Below are 12,005 nucleotides of genomic sequence, written 5' to 3' on the forward strand. Positions count from 1 at the left end.
TGAAATTAAAAGAAGGTATAAGAAAAGATCTAAAGTTTATTGCATTCATAAATTCTAGAATGGATTCAAAAAATTGACTATTAAGGAAACAAAGCATATTTGCAACAACAGTAACAAATAATGCAAGAAGAGATATTATAAACCAGACAATAGAGAACTGATAGATTGGTAAAGTTTTGTACAGAGAGAGAGAAATAGAAAAAGACAGAAGTAGTACAAAATAAGGAAAAATATTTTTCTTTAAGTATACTATGAAATTCTAACAGACAGTTGATGAGAAGCATTTTTGCACACTTGGCTTTAGATTCCCTTCTTTCTACAACATTTCCATACACACGTGTGCACGTGCACAGAGGCACACACACATGCTCCTCACATGCTTTCAACACTTGATCATCCACCATGCATCTGCATGAGAATGAGGCTACATGAAGTCAGCAGCCTTGATTCTGGACCCTGACTGACATTCCCTCCGGCTACTTTGAGAATAAAATAGAAGCAAGAATGGGTTTTGTAAAACAAGTGTTCATTCATGCAAACAAATTCAATATTGAGACTGTGCCTACAACATACCATCGTTCAACATGAGATCCAGCATAGCTTCAGAAGTAAAACGCGCCACAGGATACTAGGACACTTTGAATCTAAGCACTGACTTTCTTCCTGCTTCCCCAGAGGCTGTAAACCTTCACTTTAAAAGTGACCAGTGGCTTTGGACATTAATGTCACACACACACTCTGCACACTTGATTGTCTATAAAGTTCAGCAAATAGCTGTGTGCCCAACTATGAATTAGCTGCTTAAGTTCTTTTCAGAGACAGGACTGAATTTCAAGAATATGCACTGACTGTGACTAGAGGCGTGGGAGGACAACACTCCCAAAAAAGTGGTTTGAAATCAGCCTTTAACCTAAATTAACTTAAAATCCCCAAATCACAAACCGGAGAGACAGGGAAAATAAATAAATAAATAAATAAAATAAAAAATTCAGCTTCTTGCAGTTCTCTGCCTCATGAATAATAAATATAACTGTGAACACATATACACACACAAACAGCACTTAAATACTTAAAATATTAAGAGTTTCCAGAATGGAGATTTCGTGCACAATCTGGATTAGCCTTTGCTGTAGAGATGCTTTCTAATTCAGCTTTTAATTGCACGGACATTCGTGAGTAGATTGCAGGTGCAGTACCGTTTGTTGACTGCAGAGGACCAGGGCATTCTGCCTGCCGTTTCCCGGAGAGCAGAACAGAGGGCTTTTCGGGGCAGAGATATTCTCCTGATCTTCTCACTTATCCCTATCGCAGATCCATCCCTGTTTCATTCTGCACTCCTCCTCCCAGACCCGGTAATGTATCGAGTTTCCCTCTCAATCCGTCTCTTTTTCCTGCTTTAGCTTTTCACTCCTCTGTCACTGAGCTTGCCATCCCCACAAGCTCACCAGTTCACTATCATTTCCACAGTTTATTTTCCGGTATTTTCTTACATTGTATTCTGTACACTAATCCCCCCTTTGTTCTTGTTTATCTCCCTTCATTTCTCACCTTTTTTTCCCAGATTTTTCCTACTGAGAAGCAGACTGCTACAGCTCAACACAACCTTTTCTCCTTCTCAAGCTTTCCATAGCTAACTGGGTCAACACTAATAAATAACCAGGGAATTCTTAAACCCTGGGATCAAATGACATGGCACCACATATCCATATGAGTTAGCCCAGTAAAAACACAAGCCTCGACCATACCACCTATTGGAAACACCCCATTGGTCTGTGCTGACCTTCTGTGCTGACCCCTTCCCCTGGAAGGGGTATGGGAGGCTGATATGGGACAAAGCCCAGGCTAAGGATCATGCTCAGATGAAGACAGTGTATTTCTTAGCCCTGTGCTATGCACCCACTTTGCTTGCTGGTATACAGATTATCCCCAGTCCTGAACCCCAGTTTGTTCCTATCTGTGCCCCTTCCCATCCCATCTCCAGCCTCCTTTTTCATCTCTGCTTTCCTAAGTTTTCCCCAGCTGTCTCTTTTCACCTTCTGCTGTAGTCTCACAGTGGGATCTCCTGACAATCCATGAAAGCACAGGGAAGACAAACTCCTTACTTTAGTCTCAGGTATCCAGGCTCCAATTTTTTCTGGTCTTTCCCAGGGCAGCGCTGTAATGGCAGATGTAGCTGGTGTCTCTGCCACAGCTTTCCCGGTGAGAATCGAATCACTGGGTAGCATGGTTTGGAAATCTGCATCTCTAGTGAGCGTGTGAGCACTGCCATTTTCCCAAGGCTTTTAATTGGCCACTTTGGGGCAGATTTTCCCCAAGATAGCAAAAAGGTTTGAAAAAGATCTTCACCTCCTGTCAGCTGTTAGTATCATGCTGTAAAGCATGGGGACAGGAGAGCTTTGCAAAGCATCTCATTTGACTCAGTTCAAGCCAGCCCACTTCTCCTCCGGGTTCCTCTCAGGAACAGACTAACAGCTCCAGCTGAAATTTTCCAGAAATGAATAAAAAAAAATTGAGCAGAGCACAGGCACCCAAGTTGGTTAATTTCAGACAAACCATATGCAGATTATCAAGCTGAACAGGATTTTATTGTAGGAAGTCTCAAGCAACCTTTATAATTGCCAGTGCTAAGGGTTCCTATTAAACTGAAATCTCCCTTCCTCACAGGGGCGCTGTGAGCATTAATTTGTTAATGATTGCACAATGATTTGGTGATGAAAAGGGCCGTATTAACATGAAGCATTATAGTCCCCACAATGCAAGCTTGCCTGCTTTCATTACTCATTACGTACAGGGACATACATATTATGGAAAGGGGATGGGGAGATAATAAACTTGATAGTCTTTTCAAAGGACTCCGACAACATGTTTACAGTGCTCACAGAATGGATAATAGGAATATTCTGGAGAGCTCTGTTTAAATAGCAGAATTCATGGAGTGAAATGTAATTATGTGTATGTATGTGTCTGCACAAATCCTGTGTCCAAACACACATGTGAACACACACATACACACTCTTATCTATTTTCCTGTCCTTTATTAACCCCCAGTTTGTATGCAGTGTTCAATCTACCACCTGAAACTCTCACCAGCACTACTTTAATAACAAAAAGCCTGCAAAAACAAAGATACCTTTTATAGCAGTTATACCTTTTGTTGCTTACACTGACTACGATCCAGTACTAAGATCCTTTGGATGTGAATAGTTTTTCATTTTTCTCCTCAGCCAACCTTCTTGATTCTAACTAAAGCAAGAGGAAAAAAAAAAAATGACAGAAAAAAGAAACCCTGATTCACACATTAATTCAGGGACCAGTCTTGAAAATGTTCACAGGAGTAATCCTTCTTCAGATGAATAATCCCTCTGACCACAGCAGACTAATTAACAATAATGCAGATTAAATGTTTCAGGATTGGACCCGCACCCCGATGCTCAGGTTTTCATTCAGAGTACCATGGATGTCTGTCCCCCTCCTTTTGTTGTCTGTATCAGAGGTCCCCACTGCAGCTCTCAGTTATTTCATTTGGTTATGCAGCTAACAGCCCCCCCCCACTTCTGCCTGCACTCTTTGGAAAGCCTACCAAGCTGAGGTAAACAATCCCATTTGAGCGGGACTTCATGGGGCTGAGGCATGTAATAAGGCTGAGAGCTGCATCTGCAGATTGTGATTACAACATGCATTCTCGCTCTTAATAGTTTCATGTTTTATTAGGAAAACTGCAGTATAATAAGCCAGCAGAGAATCTGGGAGTACATGGGCTGATTTAGCTACCTAGGTCTAAAGGAGGATAAATTTCTCTTTAGAAGCATAATTCACACACACGTTATTTACTTGGAAGAAGAGTGGCCTCCCATTTCTTTGCTATCATTTGGCGAACAGTGGCTCCGTGTGCTCTGTGCCTAGAGTTTTGACGCTGAGCAGAAGCATCCCCCTCTGGCAACCTTTCACCCTGTTCCTGCCTTTCTTCTTTACCTGCTTGTTTCCTGGAGAATGAAGATATTCGGGACTGATGTATTACTATTCCTCCCTTTCCTGCATCAAACAGTGTTCATTAAAAACTTGCTGCTAGCAAGGGCCTGATCCAGCCCTCCTGGAAGTCATTGGAAAGCTGTCTATTGACGTCATGGGGACGAGGAGCATACTAATGCATGCGAGTACCTTTGCTAATGCGGGCAGTCCTGTTAACAACCCCGAAGTTGTTCACAGGATTAACAGCAATCAATCAAGCCCTTTGAAAGGAACATTAAAAGCCAAAGCCCGGTGCTGCAAAAACCCTTCTTGCAGGAGGTGCGAGCAGACCTGGGCTGGTCCCGGGGCACCGAGCTGCTACAGGCTGGGCAATGTCAAAGCATTTCCCAGAGGTGCTGATTTGAGTCGTGTGCTTACAAGGAAGAAAGGATCGCTATTAACCTACCCCAAATACACAGCATGTGTGTTCCCAAAATGAGATACTAACCAGAGTGAGGAGTGGAAGCAAATAAGGTTTGTAGATAGGCTTGGTAGGAGGGTGTGTTTTTTTTTTTTTTTTTCCTGCAAGTAAACACACTGAGAAGAAAATAATAATAACGTAAGAAGGGGGAGTGGGGAGAGAGGGGAGAAGTGCTTCATTTTAGTTCCAAGCAGATAAATGATTTTTACTCTCAGGGAGAGACAGAAGCTTGTTTCAAAATACCTTATCCTTACAAAATTCCAGTGGACTCCCCTGTTTATGGACTGTTGAACTGGACCCAGAGTGATTACACTGGGAACATTTCTCACTTGGGAACTGTTCGGCAAAGGCTGGATTATAGATAACAATTCCACACTTCTTTCGCCTGTATCTGCTTAAAATCCAGTGCAGCCCCTTGTACATGTGTAAAGGTGCTTATGGAGTAGAGCTAATTTTCATCCACAGCAGCAGCTGTGTTCATCCCGGAGCCCTTGTAGCAATATTTGTGTCCATATTATTTCATCCTGCCACCCCTCACAGCTGTGCCTGTGCACCAGGGGGCTGCACTTGAACAGCATCCATTTCTAAATGACTGTACTGACAGCTCTGTTCAAACAGGGTGCAGACCAGCTCAAAGTTTTAGAAAATAAGGATTGTTATGAAAAGGGTACCCTCAGAGAGCAACAAAACACCTCTTTTCACTGTCATGTTCATCTAATTGGCTTTCACTTGGGATAAGCCCTAACTGCAATCAGAGTGGCCTGCTCATGGACAAGGTGTTAACAGAGCTGTCCCCATACGGATCCGTGCTGGGTGCTGTTTCACTTTACACGACAGTGGCTATTCCTTCCTTCAAAAAAAAAGGTTTTACAAGCGTTCTTTCAGTGAGCCTTTCTCGCTCCATTGTGAGTGCAGTTTTAAGGTTCAGAAAAAGTATTTTAATGTCCTGGTGCAGACTGGGGGGTGCTGGAAGATTTTGTTTTATGTAGTTTTTATTGTTGTTGCCATTCTTTTATCACAGTCCAAGGCACAAGGAAAGATCTGAAAGCAGGTGAGTCACAGTGCTGGGAATTAGGTAGAGGGGCTGTCTGAAGGGCTTTACCCTCCCGCAGCTCCCAGGCTGACAGATCTCGTCTTTAGCCCTTAAACGCCGTAAGTAAATGTATGGGAAGGGAAGACAGACAGATCCCCCCCTTAGACCCCAATAAATCGCAGTCTGTTCAGACGGCAGACAATGCGCGGAGCCTGCCACCAGCCCGGCATCAGCCGTCTGACAGCAGCTGCCTCCCCATTAGTGCCGAAAGAAATTGAAAAGAGCCCGAAAAGGCAGAGAGAGCTGCCGGGGGACTCTGCGCGGGCGTCGCGCCCAGGTGCGGATCCCGGGGAATAAAAGGGGACCAGCGGCTCCTGGGACCGCGCCCGTCCCCGCCCCGCTGCCCCCAGAGCCGCGCTCGCCCAGGGGAGGGGCGCAGCCCGGCACCCCTTCCGAGCCCCAGATCGGTTCGTGCTCACCTCGTGCTTTGAAACGGGGAGGGCTCACAGTCTCAGGAGTTGCTGCGATAGTACGATAGCCGAGCTACATACACTGGGACCCTCTTTTTTTTTTTTTTTTTTTTTGGGGGGGGGGGGGGGGTCGGGGGGGTGGAGAGAAAGGGGGGAGAAAGAGATCGTGGGGGGACACGGAAGTAGTACAGTAGGTTGCTGCTCCATTATTAAAGCAAAACTCAAATAAAGTGAAAGCTGACTCTGCTGCTACAAACAGACCGTTGCCCAGTTCTTTTTTTTCTTTCTTTCTTTTTTTTTTCCTACTCATTATTTTTAAACAAAAATAAAAATAAATTCCAGTCAATAAAACTCGAACGCCGCGAATTGTAACTAATAACCTCCCTCCTCCGTGGCTGCCCCTTCCTTTTACAGCCACACGTGCTCCCGATGCCCTGCCCGGAGCTCTCGGGGGACTGCCGGCCGGAGGGGTCCCGCTCTCAGCTCGGCCCCAGGGGCCGCCACCGCTTCTGCCGCGGGGAGCAGCCGGCGGCGCCAGGAACAATGGCCCGGAGCCCCCGTGGTGCCTGAAGGCGGCCTGGGGCGGGCGTGGGGCTGGGGGATTGCGACCAGCGCGGCGGTAGTGGGAATAACCTGTCGCCGGGGAGCTGCACCCGGAGCGCGGGTCTTGGGGGGGGTTCAGGCCAGGTAACTCGCAGGCTGCTCCCGGCTCGCTTGCTGGTGCTTCTCTGAGCTTCATCCCCGCCCGGCTCGCACGGGAAAGCCGGGGGGAGAAAAAGGCAGGGAAATTGCTCTGAGCACACGCAGTGCCTTGTTTTGTTACCGTCCGGATTATTGTTATTATTATTTGGGAGACAAGGGAGAGTTGTGTCCTTAATCCGAGCCTCCCTGCCCTCCCCACCCCTGGATGCTAAGAAAGGAGAGCTGATTTCATTTCCACCATACAGTACACTTTGTCTAGAGAGCATTGTCCGGACAAGCAACTCCCGATCCCTGATGACTACAAAATACGATTTATGTTTCCATCAGAGAGAGACAGAATATCCTGATGGCTTGAAAGTCGGGCAAGAAAATCTTATCTAATCAATCCCTTTCCAATACACACATGCACACACACACAGGAGATAACACCCGCACTGACTGTACGTAAAATAAATATCGGCAGCATGAAAATTAATAGTCATCTCGCTATTTTTCTCTCTCTCTAAAGACCTACAGCAATACAGTTTGTGCCTTTCCTAGCCTGATGTCATCATAGGCAGTATAATTTTAAAAATAAGAGCATAAAGAGCATGCATTTTTTTTTAGATGCAACAAGAACAGATATAGTAAAGAGAGCTTGTAACATCACAACCACAACAACAATAGCAAAAGCAACCTCTGAGACTGAGGATTCGTCCGTATCTCAACTGCTTTTATTATCAACTGCAAATTCATAATAAGAGTAAATAATAAATAAGAGACAGCATCATAATAGGAAGAAGTCAGAACACCTTGGGTTTGTGTTTTTTTTTCCCTCTTAAATGAAAGGCAGATTTCCCGATGATCACTGAAATTATAACGACAGCGATTGATCGGAGGACTTGCAAAAGAAAAGGAAAAAAAAATCATCATCATTGGTCCTAAAAACGCAACCGTTCCCCTTTGCTCACTTGGCACAATAGAAATTGACTGTCTCTCAAAGAGCCATGCGCCTAGTGCTATTTATAGCCGGGGGCTGTGTTGGAAGATACCATTGAGCTTCTCCCAGGCAGACAGACGGGGGGGCTGGTTGGATGGGAGGAGGGGGTTTAGGCAGAGTAGAGGCAAAAGCAATCCCCCACCCCCAGCCTTCCTTCCCCGCACACACACACATCCACACACTCACACCCCACCCCCTAGTCTGGCTGGGAATTTGAACCGATCCAGCCTGTTTAAACGGAAAGGACACAGATCTTCAATGTAAAAAAAAAATCAGATCAGACCCAGAGAGAGAGAGAGACGGAGAGGGAGGAGTGTGTGTGTGTGTGAGTGTGTGTGTGTGTGTGTGAAAGAGGGAGAGGGAGAGCGAGAGAGAGGGAGAGAGAGGAAGAGAGAGAGAGAGAGAGAGAGGGAGAGAGAAAAGAAGAGGGGGAAAAAAAGGAAAGAAGATTTTCTCTATGTATATAAAGATGGCCACGTTAGCAAACGGACAACCAGACAATACCAGCCTGAGTAGCAATCACAGCAACCCCAGCACCAACGGGCATATGAACGGATTAAACCATAGTCCCGGAAACCCATCCACCATCCCAATGAAGGACCACGATGCCATTAAGCTCTTTATTGGGCAGATTCCCCGTAACCTGGACGAGAAAGACCTCAAACCGCTCTTCGAGGAGTTCGGGAAGATCTATGAACTGACGGTGCTGAAGGACAGGTTCACTGGCATGCACAAAGGTGAGTTACCTCCTGAACTTTCCCGGGAGAGATCGGGAGAAGAAGGCAGGTTCTCACTCCCTCTCTGGATCTCTCTTTCCTTTCGATTTCATTTTATTTCATTTTTGGCTGGCTGGGGGCGGAGGCGGCAGGCTTGGGGGGCAGGGAAAGAAATAATAGACCCTCCTAGAAAGAGAAGAGAGAGAAGCAGAGAAGGGGGTCAGCTGCCTTTGCCTTGTTTCTTAGTATTTTCATGTCTTTCCCCCTTTTAGAGGGGCAAGATGCTGCCACTTGCGAAAGCCGGAGAGTCCAGGCGAGAGCCGGAGCGGGAGGCTGTGTTGGCAGGCAGCTGTCCACACGCTAGTGGTGCTGAAAAAGATTAAGAGGATTTCTTTATTTATCTTTGGGAGCTGCACATTTTCCACTCAGGGGTGTGTGTCCGTCTGTCTGCCCGCGTGTTCCCGCGGAGCTGGGAAGCCCCTATTTTACAACTGTTGTGTATCGGGCACTGGCACCTTTGCATTTTCTTCTTCTCTTTTATTTATTTATTTATTTACTTTTTTTCCTTTTCATTTTTAACTCTGTTAGGATTCTTACTTGTAGTCTGCTCCGAAACTGATGATAGAGGAGAGTGATTTGTCGGGGGTGTGCAGGGGGTGTTCATTTAGGTTTTGTTCAGCATGGGAACAGAGATATAAAAACAATTTAAAAATGAAAACATCTCTGAAAGGGAAGAAAGTATAAAATCACAAAGTGAGTATGTGTTGTAGAGGGCAAGCCAGGAGGGGTGGGTTGCAGTTCAGTTCCAGAACGGAGAAGTCTCTGAGCAGGCACATTACTAACACTACTCTAGTGTGCCCAAAGTCCATCCCGGGAACTTTTTGGGTTTGCTTTCAAAACAGTAAGGACGTGCTCTCCATGCAGTGCCTTGCTCTCTCCAGCTTTGCCTGCTCCTTTCCCTGTTTAGTCTCTCCAGTGGTGCATTTCAGATTAGAGGATGCTACATTTTGGGATGGGGGGATGGAGTGTGTAGTGGCGGTGAAGATGCTCAGATCACTGGGTGGGAAAGTAGGACTCGCATAGAGGAAGTTAAAGATCATTTGCATGGTAGCATAGCTTAGTAGTGGGAATGTAGCAAGCCACTTTATTAATTCAGGATCTGCATATATAATGCATGTGTGCGTGTGTATGTGCATGTATGTGTGTGTTTATTTCATAAGATATCTAGCTATTTAGGGGGAAAGAATAAAAAAGAAAAAAAAAAAAAGATCAGAAGTGAGCAGGGTGTGACTCCAGACATAGTGCAGGAGGAAAAACGGTTGTGCAGGGAAACACGGGGCGAGTAGAAGTTGTATCTGTTATGAGAGAGGTTCAATAGCAACCTCTACTCCAGCCGATTCATTCCTGGCAGGGAGAGTTACGGGGAGCAGCATTAGTGGCTTCCCAGCTTTCCAGCTGCCATGGTGAGTTGTAAATCTTAAACTTAACAGGATGTTTAAGAGGCATTTCTTTCCCTTTCCCACTGACTCCCCTCCTCTCCACCTTTAGAAAATGCAAATTAAAATATACCCTGGCAGTTCAAAGTACCAGAGTCACACAGGGTACAGAAACACTCAGGGTTCGAGGACTGGAGACTCAGCACAAGTTATAGGGTATTGCCGGTTGCTCCAAACACCCTTCTCATATTTACAATGATCAGTCTGTCCCTTCTGAACCTAGCTTTCCTTTCAGACTAGCTGCCTAGAAGACACATCAAGGTCTGATGGACATCTTCTAAACATGACATCCACTCTAGAATAGTTATTAATAATAACATTAAAATAATAGTACAAAGAATAGGGAAGGAAACGTCGGAAACGTCCTGGGAGGTTTTGTCTAATAGATGAGGTATAGTGAGTAGCCAGTCAGCCCGTGTGCACGCATGTGTTTGCAAAAATTATCTAAGGTTTCCGTAAAATAAAAAATAACAGCAGTATAAGCTACACTGAAGAGAATCACTCAGCATAAGATAGATGAAATGTTTGAGATAACATCTAGGTAAAGGTTTTGGTGTTTTTCTTTTTTTTTTTTTTCTTTTTTTTTTTTTTTAATGGGGATGTTTTTTTGATTTGTTGATGAGAATTAATTCTTTTGCTTTGTTCTACCTGAAACATACAATTAAACAACAGTAACTTTAATTTCTGTTTCATAGATGGGAATGTTGCTCAGTTTTGCTTTTACTGTATGCCTGTATTCATAAAGACAAACTCAGGAAGCAGGGGGGAGGGAGAGATAGAGAGAGAGAGGGATCATTTATCTTGCTTGGATATGTTTAACACATATTCCTGAACTAAACAAGATACTAACTTCATTTCCATTCATTTCATTTCTGTTTTAAAGCTGAAAAATAGGAAAAATTCCAGGTGGGATTTCTTGTTACACCGTGAAACCAAAATGTGTGTGTTTGTCTTGAAAGAAACAGTCATTTTTAACACCCTAGAAGTTTTGGACTTTGGAATGAAAAATGATGATGTTGATTGTTATACCGTAGGTTAGATTTTGAGTGAAGCTTCAATAGACACTGAGTTGCCGACGCTTCAGAGATCGGTTTTATTTAGTAAATCCAAGAAGAGTTTGAACTCCTTTCTAGCAATGCCACTGATTTATTAGCTAATCCTGATAAAAATGTGCCTCTGGCTACCTGGAAAAAAAATTACTTTCTTGCCAGTAGTGATTAATTACTATTAAGTCAAAAGGCATGATGGAGCTTTGAAGGATGAGGATTGTGTTTGGCTTTTTAATTTTATTTTATTTTCTTTCATTTCATTTTTAATCTGTTTTCTTTTTCTTTCCCCTTCTCTAAATTCAGTCATGTGAAACATAGTATTCACTCAGATCTCCCTGTTTTGGCTTTGCTGGAGGCATAGGTGAAGAACTGCACAAAGACAGTCCAACTGGTTCTCAGGGGTAGGATGGCAATATGAAACTCCAAAATGCTTTCCGTAAGTGATGCATCATGTTTGTACATTAATTGATCCATCACTCTCAGTTGATAAAATTCCTTATCCAGAGGATGAAGCTGTGACAGTAATATACTTTGAAGGGTTAACAGTGGGCTTTAGTTTATTTAAGTGTACAGAAAGCAAATCTTGGGTGTGGAGAGGGAGAAGGTGGGTTTGTGTTTCAGGAAGGGAAGAGAAGGGAATTAGCGTAGAGTAAAAACATAGCAACCGGAGTCATTTCAGGTGTAAGTCCACTGAAATGAGAGCATGGGATGTGTATGATTCAAAATATTATGAAGGGATCCTGTGGTGAGGCTTCTGTATATCAGAAGGAAATTGAAATTTAAGAACCTGAAGATAAAGTACATAACTATCCCTCTTTGCCAAAAACAAACAAACAAACAAACAAAAAAAAAACCTGTTAGAAAGGGACAGCGAAGTCCTAGGTGCTCTCACCAGGAGTCCTGTCTGATGCCATGCCAGGTACCAGGGAAGAGGCAGGGGAGCACAATACTCTTGCAGACACACAAATGTAGAAGAGGGTATAGGGGATGCAGCATGTGAGGAAACGTGGAAAAGAATTGCTAGCTCTCTGAGAAAAGAATCTTTCATGGCAACTAGCATTGGTGCTACATATTCCCCCCATCCTCGCTTCTCTCCACACGGGGCAGAAACGCACTTCTGCTGTGGCACTT

The 12,005-nt window shown here is 44.3% G+C and overlaps 1 protein-coding gene across 11 annotated transcripts in view; it reads left to right on the forward strand.

Annotated features, from left to right (window-relative positions):
* The first annotated feature begins 7,779 nt into the window (after positions 1-7,779).
* Positions 7,780-12,005, forward strand: part of CELF4 (CUGBP Elav-like family member 4) — a 715,283-nt gene continuing 711,057 nt past the window's right edge. For all 11 annotated transcript variants that reach the window (XR_007373866.1, XM_048930944.1, XM_048930945.1 and 8 more), the window contains exon 1: positions 7,780-8,350. Coding sequence is in view for 10 of the 11 variants with exons in the window: in XM_048930944.1 (XP_048786901.1) it covers positions 8,071-8,350 (280 nt within the window). In the remaining variant the exon portion in view is untranslated. The remainder of the gene's footprint in view (positions 8,351-12,005) is intronic.

This window comes from Lagopus muta, chromosome Z, assembly GCF_023343835.1.
Source record: "Lagopus muta isolate bLagMut1 chromosome Z, bLagMut1 primary, whole genome shotgun sequence".
In the NCBI taxonomy this organism is placed as follows: Eukaryota; Metazoa; Chordata; class Aves; order Galliformes; family Phasianidae; genus Lagopus; species Lagopus muta.